This window comes from Dermochelys coriacea, chromosome 1 (genome assembly GCF_009764565.3).
Source record: "Dermochelys coriacea isolate rDerCor1 chromosome 1, rDerCor1.pri.v4, whole genome shotgun sequence".
In the NCBI taxonomy this organism is placed as follows: Eukaryota; Metazoa; Chordata; order Testudines; family Dermochelyidae; genus Dermochelys; species Dermochelys coriacea.
In genome coordinates, this window is record NC_050068.2 from 257580912 (window position 1) to 257601131 (window position 20220).

At 43.5% G+C, this 20220-nt stretch overlaps 1 protein-coding gene across 1 annotated transcript in view; it reads right to left on the reverse strand.

Moving 5' to 3' along the window:
* Positions 1-20220, reverse strand: part of MYH9 (myosin heavy chain 9) — a 92757-nt gene that overhangs the window by 37056 nt on the left and 35481 nt on the right. The window contains 8 exon segments of the mRNA XM_038386686.2: positions 484-602; positions 2978-3073; positions 5103-5246; positions 6973-7071; positions 7759-7822; positions 8572-8664; positions 15395-15488; positions 16353-16380. Of these exon segments, the coding sequence (XP_038242614.2) occupies positions 484-602; positions 2978-3073; positions 5103-5246; positions 6973-7071; positions 7759-7822; positions 8572-8664; positions 15395-15488; positions 16353-16380 (737 nt within the window).

The window sequence follows — 20220 nt, forward strand, 5'->3', positions numbered from 1 at the left end:
TTGTTTATCTTGCACTTGGGACTATCACCTAAATGGATTACCACTGCCTTGTCAGGTGATGCAGAGAGACGACTGCAAGGGAGTTTCCCAGTGGGAAACCGGGGCAGAGCGAACAGTGCCATGGCAGGCCACAAGGAGTTACCTCAGAGGCTGACTGCCACGTGCCAGCTTTGGATAAGATGTTGAGAGCCCTGATGGGAATTCACTCCCTAGAGACAGCCAACTGCCATTTTCACATTTCCTTATCACAGGCCACACATTCAATATACATGGGAAATAAGAGCTACCTCACTCTGCACCACCACCACAACCTTCTATATATTGTAGATCACGGGAGCAAGAACTAAAGCAGTTTCCACACTCAATTGCTTACATATCTGAGTCAATTAAGATGCTATCTGAGGCTATGGAAGTCTTTAGTGCATACGTTAATCTTAGTACCATGTTACTACAAGGGCTCACTTACTTCTGCAGAACACATACCTGCTCTTTAGTCTGAGCTTTCTGGACGTAGTCTCGTCCCACCTTGATACGAGGGCTTAGGATTCCCCTGGTGAAGTCTGTCACATTGATACCCAAAAGGTGGGATACTTTCTGAGCAGCTAGAAAGGAGAAGAGGAAGCAAAGAGATGTTGACTTTAATGCTCCTTTTGCTTCACAGGGAAATGACAAAAGGAGAAAGAAAGATATTCCCAGCAATCTATCCCTTAGAGAGTCAAATACCAGCATGGAATAGCTCTTAACTGAACTGGTTAATGAGACCATCAAAGAAGAGATCTAAAAACACTGGAGTGTGTTAAACTGCTTCAGGAAACAAGGGTAAATTTGAGGTGATATTTCAGGACCACTGGCCTAGTGGCACCATCAAGTTAACTGCCTGCACCCATTTTGAGGATGCATTCAAGTAGCTGAAATATATAAAAGGAATCCCAGCTAATAAGTCTATCTACACTGGCTGAATAGCCTCTTCAGGCAACTGTAATCAGTGCAAGAATATTTCATCTGGTATGAAAAGGTCCCTGCTCCTCTCTGGAGGGAAACCATTTGAAATGGATTTGCTAAATTATGAGAGAATGGTTGAAGGTATAAATCCAAAGTCTATATTTTAAAGGTCCTCAGCAGCCTCCTGTGTACTGGCCTCTTACTACAATTCATCGATTCCAAGTCCAGAATTATGATCATCTAGTCTGACGTCCTACATAACATAGGCCATAGAACTTCCCCAAATAATCCCTACTTTTTTTTTTTATTAAAGAAACATCCCATCTTGAATTAAAAGTTGTCAGTGATGGAGAATCCACCATAACCCTTGCTAAATTGTTCACATGGTTAATTACTCACTATTAAATTTATGCCTTATTTCAAGTCTGAATTTGTCTAGCTTCAACCTTCAGCCATTGGATTATATTGTACCATTCTTGCTAGTTGGAAGAGCCCATTATTAAATATTTGTTCACCATGTATTTACTTACAGACTAATCAAGTCACCCCTTAACCTTCTCTTTGTTAAGACTGATAAATTCAAGGAGCTCAATCTATCTAATACATGTTTTCTAATCCTTTAATTATTCTCCTGGCTCTTCTCTGAACCCTCTCCAATTTATCAACATCCTTCTTGAATTGTAAGGATCAGAAATGGACACTGTATTCCAGTAGTGGTTGCAAACACAGAAGTAAAATAACCTTCCTTCTACTCTAGATTCCCAATTATGCATTCTAGGATCACATAAGCCCTTTTGGCCATGGCATCACACTAGGAACTCATGTTCACCTGATTATCCACCAGGAGCCCCGAAACTTGTTCAAAGTCACTGTTTCTCAGGATAGAGCCCCCACCATCCTGTAAGTATGGCCTGCATTCTTTGTTCCTAGATGTATATGTTTACATGTAGTCATAACACAATGCAAATTGTTTGCTCATGCCCAGTTTACCAAACAATCCAGATTGCTCTATCAGTGAAACATCTGCATTATTTACCACTCCCTTAATTTTTGAGACACATGCTAACTAATCAGTGATGATTTTAAGTCATTGACAAAAGGTGTCAAGTACTGTAGAATCAAGAACAGATCCCTGTGGGACACTAGAAAACGCACCCCTTGATGATTCTCTTTTTACAATTACATTCAGAGCTACCAGGTTTTCATCCATTTAATGTGCACCATGTCAATTTTATACAATTCTAATTTTTTTTTAATCAAAATGTCATGCAGTACCGAGTCAAATGCCTTACAGAAATCTAACTATATTACATCAACACTATTACCAAAACTTGTAGTATCATCACAAAAAGATATCAAGTTAGTTTGACAGGATCTGTTTTCCATAAACTCATGTTGTTTGGCATTTATATTACCCTCTTAATTCTTTATCAAGTCACATATTAATCAAATTGCCTCAAATTGCTCCGTGATCTTGCCCAGGATCGATGTCAGGCTGACAGGCCTATAATTACCCAGGTCATCCCTCATCCCATTTACCCAAGCATGCACTAACAGGGTGCTAATTACAGCTATTTACAGAGAGAACACTGTAGCTAAGGTACCTGTATTATTTACCCATCACCGATCTGCCCATTCAAGCCTTATCAAGCAGAATTTTAACTGAAACAGACTGTGAAGGGATATTTCCTTAAATCCTTTGAGCAAGATTTAGGCGGAGAATAGGTTTTATAGGTGTTCTGATACATCGGACTACAGTTGAATACTCAGGTCACATGGCAACAGCATAACAGTTTCAACTAGTTGCCATGTTCACTTCCTGTCCAACACCACAAGAACACTGCCACATTCCTGCCCAAAGGTGGCTGCAGTTAAGCATTGAATAAAATGATGATTTGTACATTTATGTTTTGTTAAAGAACTTGGGCTCATTTTATAAAGTTTGTACTTTCCAAAGATGATCTCTTATCCCCTGCATGTGTGATAAGAAGCTCTTGTAGGAAGAAGTATTGGTTGTTTTTGTGGGTGTGGTTACCTGTATTGTCTGGCATAGAAGCTTGGTCCGTGTTGCGCTCTTTCTTGAAGACTATGTTGCCAAGCTGAAGAACACCCGAGATCACTCTCAGCAGACCTTTTATATAGAGCAAAGAAAGGTCAGATTTAGAAAGAATTAAAATTGCATATTAGCAACACGTGTAAGGCAGGTATGAGCAGCATGCACTGACTTTTTTCCTGATCACCTCAGGCATCAGATTAAGAGGATGAAAATTTCCACTGTGTAACAGTAATCATTGAAAGGGCAAGGCCACGCCTATATTAGGGTGTGAGCCAGTTAAGGTTGGGCAGGTCTTTGTTCTTTTCATCCAGCACACTTTCACCTCCCGAGCACAAGTGCTATAAGGTCTCCAGTTGTTGGAACATATGTAGCGTGGCAGACTGCAGGTATCATGATGTCCACTAAAGTACCTGTGCCACTGTGGACAACATACTGAAGCACCCCCTTAGCCTTTTAAAAAAATCAGCATCAGATGCTAGAACAGAGGGAGAATTTTCAATACAGAATACTGAAAAGTGTTTATCTGATGACATCTTCATCTCAAGTCTCACTGAACAGTAAGTTTGTTAGTGGTACTAAATAGTTAGCTACTAACTGGTCACTCTACTTCCTCTTTAAGTGGTCTCCCTCTCTACCTACTATAGCACTAGCTAGCGTACAGCATCTCTGGCCCACACGTCCACAGTGAACAAAGCCTCTACAAAAAGAAAAGGAGTACTTGTGGCACCTTAGAGACTAAAATTTGAGCATAAGCTTTCGTGAGCTACAGCTCACTTCATTGGATGCGTGAAGCGAGCTGTAGCTCACGAAAGCTTATGCTCAAATAAATTTGTTAGTCTCTAAGGTGCCACAAATACTCCTTTCTTTTTGCGAATACAGACTAACATGGCTGCTACTCTAAAGCCTCTCCTGCCAGTCCTGAAATCTGTAAAGCAGTACAAATGATCCCGTTGACATGACATGAAATCTGACAGCCCAATGACTGAATCTGGAGACCTGGCACACAAACAGAAAGCTTATTTTTATATTGAGTCAACTAAAAATATGGTTAAGTGTGTTTAGACTTTGCATTCAAACCAAATGTACTGTTCAACCAGCTGCCATATGCATGTTTCTCATAAGCTTAAAAGAACATTTAACATATTTCACACCCGGAACACAGAGGAAATTGCATTCCATGCATCTCTGCAAAAGAGCTATTGGAACCACTTCCATTTGCCAGTAAAGACGTGCCCTACAGCATAACTTAAGTGGACATCAGAACTCTTTGGCCATACATTAGGTAGCCAAATCCCTAACTAGACCTCAATGCAGAGGTGTCTTTTCACCCACACATTGGTTCCAGCCTCCTTGACAGATTTAGGAACTGGAGAAGGACTTAACCCAAGACGAACAAAGGATACTGAATTGAGATGTTTGAAACTCTAGAGAGAGGACAAAACTGAATTTTGGCCAGTCTTTAGAAAAGAGATGGAGGAAAAAACGCTTTCAGAAACTGCCTTAGAAAAGCCTATCACTATGGTATCTAGATGTTGGACAATATTACTTTCTGGTTAGCAAGCTGTGCAGTAAGCTGAAGAGAGGTATATTGCTTTGTGCCACTGTTCACAACTAAGTGACTCCAACCATTGGTGGAGTAGAAACCCCTATGGCGATGGGCCCAAGTCACATACTAAGAAATCTAGAGTGAACAAATGTCTTGCAGTACACTCCATAGAAGGCCAAGTCTTGCCTCTGGCAGACTGCAGAGAAGAGGAAATGCTAGAGATAACACCATGATAGGCACCCATGTGATAACTCAATGAGGGCTTTACAGATAAGCACTATGTATAGCACTCCAACAGACTGGGACAAGCATGGGACATGGCAGTTTGTGTACAGTGACCTGCTGCATTCTGCACTAGCTGAAGCTATGCTGGTGAATTTTGAGATGGGCCACTCCCATACCACCAGCAGCCAGCTTGCTTCTCAGATGTCACTAATTGACTTGTGTAATTGGTATATTAGAGGCTGCCTTCCACTCATGTGTTTTGAATATGACCAGACTGTTCCATTCTTTTTAATCCTTTCCCATGCATTTCCAAATCCTTCACCGGGTTCATACCTATCTGCTCCTCATCTGGGATGCTCATGATTTTCATTGCCTCCAGGGTCTCCTGAAACATATCCTTGTCTTGCTGACCCGGGATCGTAACATGCCCATTTGAAAGGAATCTGTACTTGTTGTAAGGCTCCAACAGCAGATCAGCTTAAGGGGAGGAAGAGACAAGGAATTTTTGTAGCCTTCATTATAGGTAACAAGTTAGCATTATTTTAGGCAGTTAAGAATGTATGCTTTCCCAAATCTACCAAAGTGAATTACCTCCTTTGTACAAGCTTCTAAGAAAGTCAGTTATAATCACCTGCAGTCTTGATTTTAACGACATTTGCCAGTTTCAGCTTCTTTAAAAACCACTCCCAAACATCTCCCCTCCCACCCCCGCCAAACCATCAGCATGGAAGTTAACAATATCCAGCAGAGACAAAGACAAGACAGCTTTTATTTTTCGCCTCTTTCACTAAAGCAGCAGTCCCCAAACTTTGGGTGGGTCATGTCCCCCTTAACTGTGTGCATGCCCCTCCTGCCACTGGGCCATGGCTTGGGGGGGGAAGAGGGGAACAGACAGGGTAAGGGGGCTGAGGCTGGAGCTGCATCTGGGGGTGGGTCTGGGGCCAAGAAGGGAGCTGTGGCCGGGGGTCAAGACTGGGGTGGAAGGGCCAGCAGCTGGGGGCCTTTCCCCCAGCCTTGGCCCAATGGCAGGAATGTAGCCATAGCCAGTGGCCAGGGATGGTGCAGGGCCAGGAATGGAGCAGTGCTGAGGCTGGGGATAGGACCAGGTGCAGGGCTGGGAGCCAGGGATGTCAGTCACTGCAGACAGGACCAGAGCAGAGTTGGGGCAGGGAGGGGATGGGTGGCATTCCCTCCCCACATCTGTGGGCCTCATTGTATCCCCGCCCCCATAATGTTCCTCCATGCCCCTCTAGGGGGGCACACCCTATACTTTTGGGACCTCTGCACTAAAGCCTCAGGGTCAGATTTTCAGAGGTATTTGGGAACCTAAAGATGCATATAGGTGCCTAGTGAGATTTTTCAAAAGCACCTAAGCAGGTTAGGTGCCTGATTACCTTTAAAGATCTGTCCCTTAGTTCTTTTCCTGTCCCCAGCAAGTGAAAAAAGTCTTGCTGAGTGAACCAGGGTTTAGATCAGTTGTCTTACATTTTTCTTGTAGCAGCATTTCTGTAGTTATAGCTCAGAACGCTCTTCTGCCTAGACTATTTTTTCTTTCCTCCATCCCATCCCCCTGGCACAGTGCCAAAGCAGCCTCAAAGGTTCTTGGATCCTACTTCCATTAGAAGCAGTGACTGCCCTGCAAATGCGTCCAGTTTCAGGTATCCTATTTTTTCAAATCAGTTATGGAGTTCACCACCCAGCTCTGGGAACAGTATGTTCTGCCATTAATGCTGTGCAGATGGTTATGAAGTGAGTTCTCTCCCTGCCCCCCACCTCTCCAGTCTGTGAGTTTAAACTGCTTACTTAACAGGAAGGTTAGATTGAGATCTTGAGGTGTTATGCTAACAGAGCACGGGCACACCTGGTGCTGCATAGGTGCCAAATGTTATTCTGTATTTTGTTAATTGCCAAGTTTATAAGAAGATTGTTCCTGCCCTGAAGAATTTGCACTCTATTAGACCAGACTAAACATGGGACAATAGTTCAGATAAGGAAGGGTGTGGAGACATCCCTGGCAGGGGTACCAATTCAGGAAGGGAAAAAAGTTTAAGAAGAGGATTGAAAGGTGAGGTCCTGGTCAGAAAACAGTGGGAGGAAGTTCCAGGCTTTGGAAGAGGGGAAATAATAGGGCCTAGACTGCAAGTGTGTGGAACAATTTGGCAGTTCGGGGAAAGGGACCCTAGTTACAGCACAAGGTACTCACTTTTCAGGTGCTCCCCTGCTCCAGACAATAGATAATAGAAGATATGGAAGGTTCGCTCTTCTTTGGCTTGACGAATTGCACGCGATTTCTCCAAGAGATCTTTACAGAGTAAAGGAACAACAGAGACTAACAAGTAACTTCCCATTCCACTCATCTGAGGAAAGAGGTTCTATTTGGTGTCAGTGCTCTTTGAGTTGGTTGGTGTGACAGGCAGCTTAGTGCTCTGCATTGCCCTTTCAAAGCTTTGGGTAGTGCCATAGGCTGACAGCAACCCACCCTTCAACAACTTCAGTGGCTGATTAAGATGCACTTCTGGACTCCTGAGTTAATCTTCATTCCAAGGATAGGACCAGGATGCAAGACTGAGTTGTGAATAAAAAGGGGAGAAGACACTTGCCACATTCCTCATTTCCCCTGGTTAAAAGACAAAAGGGTCATGGAATCCCAACTCTACTCATCATATCACAGCTTAAAATGCCACTTCTATCCTATAACAACATTAGAATTATTTCATCCAGAAGGGATTCTTGCTATAACCGCAGCATAGGTTCTGAAATGCTGTACCATTTAAATAAGAGATTCCCTTTTTACTTGCAGACGAAACTAGAGATCTTAACAGGGACTCTTTAGCCTAAGATGACAGAAGTCTATGGATCCCTCTGATTTCATCGCTGTTGAGGTTGCAGACACTATTTGGCTGTATATAGGTAGATAGATAGATATGCATGTTCCCACTCCCCACATCCTGTAATTTATTTCTATTAAGTGGCTCCGTGGAAAGGATACAAGTCTCAATATTGGCTCCGACAATGTAGCCATTGACATCAAAGTTGATTCTTATGAACTTGCCCTGAGAAAGAGGTTAGCAGAAATATTAGTGTTAACTTACGCTATCACAGCTAGAGCAAAATGGTAGAGGTCCCAATATAGGCCTTTCTGCTCCAAATAACAATTACCAGCTAAGACAAGTTTTAAACAGACCACAAGCCCAGCCAGCTCACAACACTCCCTGATCATGGAGCCATAAATTACTTGACTCCATAAATTACTCCTATGAGAGACAAAGGGCCATCAAATTAGATCAAAATTTCAGATTGCCCAGGCATCAGGAAACATGTTAAGTTTCACTCATTTCATTCATCCCCTCCACCTCAGTTCCAGGTGCCATAAGCAGAGACAGCATTCTAGATTGACCACCACAGCTCAGCCCCTCTTCAACCATTTACACTTTGATTTGGTTTCAAGTGTAGCTTCCCCGGCCCTTAGAAGCTTTCTACTGCCCTCCAGAATTAATCCAATATGGGTCACTAATCTCTCCTTGGGAGAAAAATGAATTTGACAAACAATGGCACAGGGAGTCCTGGCAAAGGTTCAATATCTTGCATACCAGGTACTCAGTCCCATCAGTACTTTATAATTCACTGACAAGTGAAAACTGTCTCAGTTTCACTCAAGGGAAGCCAGTTACAGAAAAGAACATCCCAAGACTGCATCATCAGGCATGAAAGTAAAGCAAAACTCCCACAACTCCTTCAACTAGTGGCTTCTCCCTCTGGAACACTGGGGACACCAGAACTCATGCAGGATAACAATACTCACAAATCTCGAGGAGTTGTCATTCTTCACTGTCTTGGCATTTCCAAAAGCCTCCAGGATAGGGTTAGCCTGAAGCAACTGCCTCTCGAGCTCTCCCTAGACAGAAAACCAAAAGTGGATGAAGACAGCAGCTTTTAACACCTTCACCTAGAGGGTCCATGTTTCATCTCACATCAGCTTAGCATCTATGTAGAGAAGCCACATTAGATCTTTGGCGATATTCCCTTAAACATTTTAGGGTTCCACTGATTCTTCTTTTGGCAAGGCTGAGTTCATTTCAGTATGTAGAAATATTTTCTCCTCCCCAACCAGTCAGCATCAGTGCCATATTCCCTGCTTCGGGTGCTGGATTTCAGTTACCAGTAGGCAGTCCTGCAAGCGTCTTGCCTAAGGCACATCCCACAGGCTTTCTGGGGGCAATGAGAAAGGAAAGTTCTTCCCCCAAATCACATCCACATCCCAGCAGCATCCTACCTCCCAGGTGGAAGAATAAAACAAACCTGGCTTTCAGTTGGGAGGGAGCCCTGGATTCTGCACAGGATGAGCTCACCAGTAATAGATGATCAGAATCACAAATCAGTTTGGGGACAATACTCTTTGCTTGCACTGGGGCTCTCATCTCTACACAGACCAGCAAAAGCCTTCTCTGTGGGGACGCAACAAAAGGCAACTACTGTTATTTGAGTCAAACTGTTTTATGCGCTGTCTTCCACTTCCACACACTCCTCCCTATAGGCAACAGAGCTCTGGGGTGGAGAGACCAGACAGAATTGCTGTCCCTACTAAGTACTCAATCTCTGGAGCACACACACTTTTTCCAGAAGTCTGTAGGTGGTTACTTGAACTGACTGTCCCTTCTCTGTGCTGGAAGTTGGGAGTCCTAGGTATTTCAAAATTAGCCATAAGCAAAAAACATTCCATCCCAGATATCAAAATTGACAACTGGGTTAAGGTTTCTCCTTTTAGTAGTGGAGACTAAGTCTTCAGGACTTCTTGATGCATGGGAATAGAGCCCAACATTTTTGCCCATGAATGCCAATCCCAGAAATCAGATTGCAGAGGGTGTGTTTACATGACAAAGTACTTTTACAGCTCCTTTATTCTCAAAAAAAGGAGAAGGAGTACTTGTGGCACCTTAGAGACTAAAATTTATTTGAGCACTTCATTGGATGCATTATTCTCAAAGAGCATTTATAAACATTAGTCAATCCTCATGTTGCCTCTAGCGGTGGGTAAAATAAATATTAGCCCCATTAATGATGGTAAAAATGAGGCGGAGATATGAAGGGACTTGCCCAAGGTTAAAACCTGGAATTAGAACCCTGGCATTTCTACTTCTTATTGCGTTCAGGTTACAATGCTCCTTTACACCCCTAAAGTACGGAGTCAACCATTTCTATTAGTCTGCAGAGTTACACACAGAAGAGACAGCCACAACTAAGTTTTTATTCACTTTGTCACAAGTGTGTATAAGATGTTTAGTTTCAGGAAGGAACAGGCTGGGATAGCAGCCATCCATCCCACAAGGTCACACTTGGCTGTGCTGAGAAGAAAACCTCAAACTTGCTATAAAAAGTCTGTCAGTAATTTTGCATTTCTCCTGCTATTCTGACATGTGTGATCAGCAACACCCACGCCTACTCTCCAACAGTTCCCATCCTGTCTGACAGGTTTCAGAGTAGCAGCCCTGTTAGTCTGTATTCGCAAAAAGAAAAGAAGGACTTGGGGCACCTTAGAGACTAAAATTTATTAGAGCATAAGCTTTCGTGAGCTACAGCTCACTTCATCCGATGCATACATCCTGTCTGAGTGATCCTGCAGTGCAGTCCTAATCCTGTTTAAGACTGCAATCTGTTGCTATGGAAATGAATGATGTCACAAATTTAACATTACAACTTCACTGCAGGACCAAGGAAAAAGATCAAAAGACTATTTAGAAGAAAAACAGCACTTAGACTTTGGCATTAAATATATTTAATTATTCAGATAAAAATATCAAACTGGCAAGGCCAAATTTAGCTACACAAGAACTGGAAAGTGACTGTTAAGAGCGTCACAGCAACATGTGTATTGTGGGCAAGTTAATTCCTTCATGTTTTTTAACCTCAGGAATGAAGGGTGCAATTAGTGACACATGGAAGTTGGTGAAGCCAGAAGCAAGGAGAAGGGGAGGGCTAGGATAGCAGAATCTAGCAGGTAAGGAGACCCACAGTAGTAGAAGGCATGTAGAAGGTCACAATGGGAAGTGGGGGTTGGGGGGGATGCACAGGGTGAGAGGAAGAGGGAAAGGCTAAAGTTAATCAAATCAGAGAAGGATCAAAGGAACCGGCTCAGTAGAGAGTGTTGCAGTGCAGCAGGAATACCAAGTCTTTTGCAGGAGCACAGTCTCAGTATGCTACTATAATGCTGCATCTGATTACAAGGTTAATGTTACCCAGAAAGCATTAGCTCCTTACCTCACGGACGTTTAAATATGTAACCGGAACATTGACTTAGCGTTAGTTTTAAGCAAGAAAAAAAAAAAAGTGTGCTTGTGATGTTGGTATTTAAGTAGCCCATGTAGGGTTTCAGGTCATACCTCATAGGAGGGAGCAGTCACACCTCTGCAGCCATTGTTTGACTGAAGACTTTTTGTACGGTTCATTAGCAAGGCAGAAGCAGCAGCCTACTGAGGACTCTTTCCAATACGAAAATAAACTTTTTTCTAAACTACAAAACCTCACAATTTGCAGAATTCAGCAGGAACTGCTGAGATCCTGTAATGAAAACACTGTCAACCTTTCTGTACCTGTAGTTGCAGGTCCTGAGCTGATTTTTAAACAATTTAAAAAAAAAAAAAAAGATTCTGTATGCATTTGAGATGGATACAACATCCCCCTTCCTCCCATACAAACTGTTGCTGTACCAGCTTCTAGGTCTACTCGCTCACAGTGGGAACGAGCAGCTGGGTCCTCAGCACCCTCTCTCCATGACTGAGTATCAGTTTAAGTCACTGATTTCTTTGATGCCCTCTGAAAACTCAGAATTCCTCCTCATATGCTCCCAACGTCTAAGAGATTCTTTCCAGAGGAGGAGCCATGTGCAAAAAAATAGGAACCTTGCCAGTCCCACGTTTAAAAATAAAAATTGTGAGGCAAGCCCCAAAAAGTCAGGAGATTAACTTAAAAATATCATTCAATTTAAAAAAAGTTTTGGTTTCTTATTTTCTTCCTGGTTTTTGAGCCTTTATGGTTCACGATTGCAAGCTTTTCTCTACAGCCAGGAGAGCTACAAACTTCCTTTAAAATAGGAAAAAAAGATTCCAAAGAAACATGATTCCAGCAGCTGGAGCTTTAAGAAAACAGCACCAGGCACCACATCACTCATGATAAAAACTGCCAGAGTTGCGACATGGCATTTGCATTTCTGATTGCAAAAAAGTTATAACTTAGTTTTTGGAAATAGTACTCTACTCGCCTATGATTCGAGACTGGTGAAGCGAGGTAGACAGCAAACATGGAAAGCTTCAACCACAACTCAACTGCCCCATTCCCCAATACACAATTTGATTAAGTGAAAACAGGGATTTTAATGGAATGCTGTATACTCTAAATGCAGCATCACCCTGCCTAGTAGTACTTACCACCATAAATGCAGTGATGGGAGGGGGGGGGAATCACCTAAAACATCAATCATTGCTTTAGAATCTTTTTTCAGAGTAGCAGCCGTGTTAGTCTGTATTCGCAAAAAGAAAAGGAGTACTTGTGGCACCTTAGAGACTAAAATTTTTTCAATCAAATGCATCCGATGAAGTGAGCTGTAGCTCATGAAAGCTTATGCTCAAATAAATTTGTTAGTCTCTAGGGTGCCACAAGTACTCCTTTTCTTAGAATCTGCAACTCAATAGAAATCCCCTACCACCACCACCGCAGCTGAGAGAAGGGCTTTAGAAAAGCTGTTTTTGTTTGAAAAAAGTAGGAAAGCAGAGACTTGAGTTGTAAATTGAATCTCTTGACCAAAAGACACCAGAAACACAAAAGACTCTAGGCTACCAAATGTCACACCATTACTGTATTGCACTGCCCATGCAGGAGACCAAGATTCATGCTACATCCTCAGTCTAATGGTACCAGCAGCAGGGCCTAATCTAGTGGCCTTGGGGGATAGCACAAGCAGAGTCTGCAGACTTGTTCCCTTGGGTAGTGATACGTCAGGGTGGGCAAACTACGACCCATGGGCCACATCCAGCCTGCCAGCAGATTTAATCTATCCCTCAAGCTCCTGCTGGGGCGTGGAGTCTGGGGCTTGCCCCACTCTGGCGCTCCAGCCGGGGAGTGGGGCTGGGGGCCACTTGGCATGTGTGTAGCATTGCACCACACAGCTCCTGGAAGCAGTGGCATGTCCCCCTTCTGGCTCCTAAATTTAGGAGCAGCCAGGGGGCTCCATGCACTGCCCCCAGCCCAAGCGCCACCCCCACAGCGCCCACTGGCTGGGAACTGCGGCCAATGGGACCTGCAGGGGTGGCGGCAGCAGCAGCAGACGGGGCAGCGTGCAGAGGCACCTGGCCGCACCACGTGTAGGAGCCAGAGGAGGCACATGCCGCTGCTTCAGGTAAGCGCTGCCTAGAGTCTGCAGCCCTGAGCCCCTCCTGCGCCCTAACCCCCTGTCCCAGCCTTGATCCCCTTCTGAACCCCTTGATCCCAGTCCATAACACCTTCCTGCACCCCAATCCCTCATCCCCACCCCCACCCCAAAGCCTAAACCCCCAACCCTGAGACTTCACCCCCAACCCCCTGCCCCAGCCCGGAGTCCCCTCCTGCACCCTGAACTCCACATTTCTGGCCCCACCCCAGAACCTGCCCCTCCCCAACCAAAGCCCTCAACCCCAATTTTGTGAGCATGCATGGCCCACCATACAATTTCCATACCCAGATGTGGCCCTCAGGCCAAAAATTTTGCCCACCCTGTGATAGGTGAACAGATGTCTCAAAAGTTACTATACTAATCTGTAGACAACCAGAGTTAGAATCCGGAGTCAGGCCTAGGGAGTGTGAAGGTCAGCAGGGCTACAGAGAGGGCTCATTACCATCTAACATTAAGGAACCTGAATAGTTCTAATCCTCATTGGAAAGGCTGGTAACCAACATGGAGCCAGCAGAGTTAAAGTGAGCTGCAGGATTGCTTAAGAGAATCTTCCAAATGGAGCTTGAACTCAGAGAAGTCATTCGATAAGCCCAGCTAAAGGCTGGTTTATACTGTAACCAGATCCTTGGTCTGCTTAGACGACTGAAGTTTCACTTGAGAGTAAGCAGCAGCAGAATGCTTAACTCCCAATCCCATGATCCTTCCTCCCCTTTCTCTTCCCCCCCCCCCGCAAACACATTCCAAGAAAAACAAAAACAAAAAAAACAAAAGCAAAATTGTTTCTAAATAAATACAGCTACTGAAAGGCCATGGCAAAAGCTTTTGTATATCTCAAAGTCTGGCACATGGAAGGCTATGTTTGTTTTGATTCCAGAAGCCACTCATTAGAATGGTGTGCTTACATATACATACACACACATCTGCATGCAGAGAGTATCCTTTTCATATACCTTATACACACACACAGCATGGCTATTAAGTTACTAAGAGGAGGTTTCTACATAGAGATATTGAAGATGCACTTGGCATCTGTGTTTTGTTATAAAGCTCAGAAGTTAACTGCATTTCCCATGTGTGTAACTCTGGCTAACAAGCTCATTGTGTTGGAACATCCAGTACACTCAGGGCAGCAGCTTCCTGACCTTTCCCAGCAACTGCACCCACAGCTAACTTGCTGTGGTGGAAGGCTACACAGCCAGTCAACTCCGTCTGGTTAGGAACACCATGCACACCAGAGGCTCTATATGCAGTTCTAGGAAAGCTAGGTTCAGTTCAACTCCCCTTAGTTAGTTCACTATACAGGAACAGTTTCTCTACAGTGTACTTGGGAAGTTCTACAAGAGACCTTGAGTGCAGACTAGATGAGTGAACTTGACATAATTGAAATCTCTAATTGACAGCATCTCACAAAAGGTTATTGTGCATCATAAAAACAGAACTGAGTTGTCTATGGGACTGTTCTAGCTGCAGAAAGTGACACTGGTGTGAAGTGAAAAGGTGCTCAAGTCACACAATGGGACAAAATGCATTCCTGGTGCAGAACGTGCAGTAAACGTGCAGCTCACCTAAGAGGATACAACTGATGAGTTCGGTCATAATCCATCAAGGGGAGAGGGAGGGGAAAAAAATATAAGTGAGACAACTGCAAAGACCCCTTGTTCTAATGTATTTAGATACTTTTCATCCATTTAAAAAGTTGTTATAGTTTCAGTCAAATCTTCAGCTCATATCTATGAACATCTCCACATTGGAGAGACTGCTTATAGAACAGATTTCACAACCAGCCCCAAGATACAAGGGAGTAGAATAAAGAAGACCACATCTCCAGGGAGTGGGTCACTTAAGTTGCTTGGATTGGTCACAGATTATATGAACAAGTCAGAAGACCAATACGTGATGGTTTGTAAACTGTGCCCCTATACACACCCACCTATGAAACCAAAATACTTTGAAAAAAACTGCTGTATCTCCACTGAAGTCAATGGAATTATGAGGGAGAATGGCGGCCCGACTTGTGAGGTATTTAAAGCCACACAAAAATTGTTATGGCTCCATAGTTCATTGTCTCCTCACTCCCCTATGCACAAGTTGGTACCTAGTGTTTTATTCAGCCAGTATTAACCAAGGTATATCCTAGCATACCATAGCTTGTAGGTGCTCAGCATGACAGTGCAGCATCCTTGTAGTGAACACAAGCACTTACCTGGTCTTTTTTACTCTTGTGTGAGGAAGCAACATGAGCCAAATATTGAATGACCTTCTTGGTGTTCTCAGTCTTACCAGCTCCTGATTCACCTCTGTAAAGACAGAGCCTGGGATTCATTCAAGAACAAGATGTGGGAAAATGCATTCACATTTTTAAACCCAACATGCTTGTCAGCTGACCAGTGCTTTTAGTTGCATTCTTGCCATTAAACATTGCTTTTTGAGATACCTGCCCTAACAGAGAACCTGAACACATTAAGTGAACAGTAGAGCAACCAGTACTGTGCTCTAGTCCTATTGCTCAGCCAGTTTCTCGTGACTTTGGGGGTAGGAGGGGCAGGGAAGGAAAGAATAAAGGTAATTTTACTTTCCAGTCACTTGGCAGCCTTCACATGCAAGTGGTTGAGGAATAATTGGGGGGGGGGGGGGGGAAGGACACAACCCAAAGGCAATTAAGTGAATTCTAAAAGGAATTTCCCTAAACAAAAGAACTGTAGTTAACTCCTTCAGAACCAGAACTTAACAGGGTTTGAGGGATCAGTCTTACTATTAGGCTCGGCAGAGGAAACTGCAGTGTTGAATAAGCACATTATTCCCTACAACCTCAGCCTAGATAGCATGAATGAGAGCACATGGCTGTTGACTGAATATACACCACTGCTACCCCAGTTCTTCCAAAGTCCTTTCCAAGCATCAATAAAGTAACATCTCCACTAGGCGGTCACCTTAAGATCACCTATTTCCTGCTCATTCATGCCAGAGACAATCCTTGTGCAGAAAGAGGTGAGATGTAGGCAGGGAAGGGATGCTAATGGTAGGATTTAAACAGGCAAAATGTTCCCTAGCCTCTACAGTATCATGTGACATACTGACTCCAGTAAACCCCCAATTAAGCCCTCCAGCAGGATTTTAACGGGAGTCGACAGCAAGACAAGCTGAAGAATGTAAATACTCACGTGCACAGAATGGACTGATCCTCTCGATCTAAAATGAGAAACACACAGGATCAGACAGGCCAAAACTCACTTCTGCCTGCACTACAAAAGCTATTAAGTTCAGAGGGTATGCTAGCACTCCCCAAAAAAAAAATGGAGCAAAAGTCACTAAGCATCCTCATGCAAGCGTCTTCAGAAGTATGACCAGTCACCTCTAAATCTTGGCATAGTTCCTCCCCTCTCCCAAAGTCCTGAAGGTAGCACCATCATCATTTTAGTTTTACCTGTCCAGATGTATCTAGTTCACCACAAAACAAGGTAATTGTTACTTTGCTTTTTCCAGGGTGTGAATAGAATCCCTACTCCTGATTTGTTCCTGTGCCTCCTGAACTATTTGCTTCCAAATGCAGAATAGGCCCTGCAACTCAAATCCTGCCACAAGGCTACTATGGACATTGACCTATCCTTTGAAGCAAGGGAGGCCTAAGAATTGACTATAGCTTTAGCTGTGATAGGGATGCTAGGGTGAAAAAAGTGACTCAAGGTTTTTGCTTTAGCCATTTCATATGTGGCAAGTTCAGGACTGAGGCACTGTACTACTACACAAAAACCCACCGCATTAAAAGAACATTAAGGTTGCAATGTCAAATACAGGAAGTACCAGAATTAAGGTTGACCATTAACCCAAATTTGGATCCCTTGTGTATATGCACTGTGAGTATTCAATTACATGAACAAATACCATCCCCCCACCCCCACCAACACAAACACCCTCATTCAGTGCAGAATGGATGGTGCTCACTGAATGGGTAACTACTTAACATTTCAATATGTGGCTGCATACATTATTTACTGTGCACAATCCAAACCCTACATCCAATACACAACTATTAGTTTCTGCATAGGCTTTATTATTGTGCTGTAAAAAAATCTCAGATGTTATGAAGACATTAGTGAATTTATCTTCACAAACACCCTTATGTCCCAGCCTCTTCCCTTTCATCTCCCCCACCCTTAGTTTCCACCTTCCTTCCCTGGCTCCTCCTGTTCAAGGTTCCCCCTGCATCCCTACCAGTCTCATCTTCCCCTTACATGGCTATGGGGACAGGAATGGTAGGAGCCACTTCCTATTATCTTCCCCCTCCGCCCCCATTCCTGTCTCCACCCCCCCACCTCCTCTCCCCCCCTTTTCGCCCCCCAGCTCCTATGCTTTCTTTTCCCCCTCCACTACCCAGTATTTAATCATTTTCCCCTCCCCTGTTCCTCATTCAGGTAGCTTCTTCCTCCATGCTGGCTGGGTATCAGTAGGGGGAGACAGAGCACAGGACAGAGTTTCCATGCTCAGTTGGAGCCCAGTGCTATGCAATTGCAGGGAGAGTCCTAACCTAGGAATGGAAGATGCTCAGTTACTGTGGGGACAGCACTGCTTCTGTGAAGTCTGGTTTCACATGGGAGCTATGGGGATGTAGTATGCTCTGTGCAGACTGAATCTTCAAAAATTTAGCTGCCAACCAAGTCTGAGCATGATGTGCTGAGGCTTTCAGATGCTCTGAATTTATCAGTGTTCATAGAGGTTAAAAGCAGAAGGGATTATTAGATCTAGTCTTACCTTTGTATTACAGGCCATTCTATTTCACCCTGTTACCCATATATTTAGCCCAATAACTTTTTGACTAAAACTTCCAGAAAGATATCCAGTCTTGATTTGAAGATATCAAGAAATGGAGAATCCACAAATTTCCCTGATACACGTTCTAATGGTTAAACAACCTGTTAAATTTGTGCCTTTATTTCTAATTTGTCTGGCTTCGGCTTCCTGACATTTGTTCTTGTTATGCCTTTCCTCAAGCAAACTAAAGTGCTCTGCAGTACCTAGTATTTTCTCCCCTTGTACACTGTAATCAAGTCATCTCTCAATTTTCTTTTTGAAAGATAAGCAGACTGAGCTCTAAGTTTCACTGTAAGGCATTTTTTTCCAACTTTCAAATAGTTAGTTTGTGGCTCTTTACTGCACCCTCTCCAGTTTTTCAATATCCTTTTAAAAATTTTGATACCAGCACTCTGGTCTGTATTCCAGTATCAGTCTCACCAATGCCATACACAGAGGTTTAAAAACAAAAACAAAAAAAATTAATCACCTTCCTACTCCTGTTTATACATCCAAGGATCTAGCCCCTTCCTGTAAAAAGTTACCCAACGGCAAAAGGCACATCAGACACCAGGACACTCACCCCAAGCAAATTTCAGGTCCCTGCTTTAAAACATGGACATGGTAGGACTTAATTAAAACTGTGGCAAGAGCGGTTTTTGTTTTTTAAAAAAGTCAAAAAAAAAATGTATTTTCCCAAATTTTGTCCTCAGAAGTGACAACCATTTTACTGAAACTTGCCAAAAATATTTAGTGCAAGGCCGACATTGGGCATGGAAAGTCTCAGCCTAAATGGTTTAAGTCTGGCAAAATCATAAAAAAGAAAATAGGGTCTTAAAATTAAGCATCTGGCAACCTTAACAATTAGGTATAACTACCTATAATGAAGTGAAAAGAAAAGGAGGACTTGTGGCACCTTAGAGAGACTAACAAATTTATCTGAGCATAAGCTTTTGTGAGCTATAGCTATAAGCTCACGAAAGCTTATGCTCAAATAAATTTGTTAGTCTCTAAGGTGCCACAAGTCCTCCTTTTCCTTTTGTGAATACAGACCAACATGGCTGCTACTCTGAAACCTATAATGAAGTGGCAGACTTCAGTCACTGAAGATTTAAGGTATGTTCAATGTAGTTCTTTAAGAAATCCACAGCTGAATGACAGATACAAGGACAGACCTCTAAGCAGTTCAGAAGGCCACACCCATTAAGGTCTCCAGGCGGTCAATGGATCACCAAGGTACGCGCCAGGATTCTGCATGACTGGGCACTTGGAGGGTGCATCAGGGAATAACTAATGACTCATCTGCACATAGCCCCAGGTGTTGTATTCAATAATAGGACAGACATGGCTGGTTTTTGCAGCACATTCATATGTAGCTATGGCTTTTGAAAACTTGACTAAGTGATGAGCAGCTCATTTGCCAGAAGAGCTTATTCAGGGGCTCATGTAGGAAGCCTATTTGAGTCAAAAAGGTAACATCCATATCCTTCGTGATAAAACACTGGCAAACAGCCACATAAGCCAGATGTCAAATAGAACAGAGTTGATGGACACTAGAATCAAACTTACACAAATCAAATGCCCTGGCAGACACTTTGTCTGGAGCAGCTGTTCTCAGACTGTGGGTTGGGACCCCAAAGTGGGTCATGACCCCATTTTAATGGGGTTGCCAAGGCCAGCATTACTCACTGGGACCCAGGGCTGAAGCCGAAGCCTGAGTGCTTTAGCTCTGGGCAGTGGGGCTCAGACTCTTACTACATGACCCTGGGTCATGTAGTAATTTTTGTTGTCAGAAAGGGGTGCAGTGCAATGAAGTTTGAAAACTGCTGGCCTAGAAGAATGTTTTAGAATCTCTCATGAGGGAGGGAGATGGTGACACAGCAGCAGTCTAGTTAATATCCTCCACAGGTGGATGGTAAATAGAGTTTCTCCTCTTCACACCTTACTAATAGAATTAGACATACTAGTTGGTGACCATCCAGGCAAAACCCTAGAGACTGTAAGGGTGAACCCTTTCAGTGCTATGTGACCCCCTCCCATTTGCTTTCCCCATGACCAGCTGCAGCTGTGAGTCACCTCCGCTTTAAGCCACTAGGAATGTACCTGCGAGTGCATGCAAGTCACAGCAGTATGCAGACACTACCATAAAAGGAAACATTCCAGTTTGGAATCTAAGGAGAAATTCTTTCCCAGCACTGCAAAACAGCCATCACTGGGATAGCTGGAATCCTTCTAATTGTG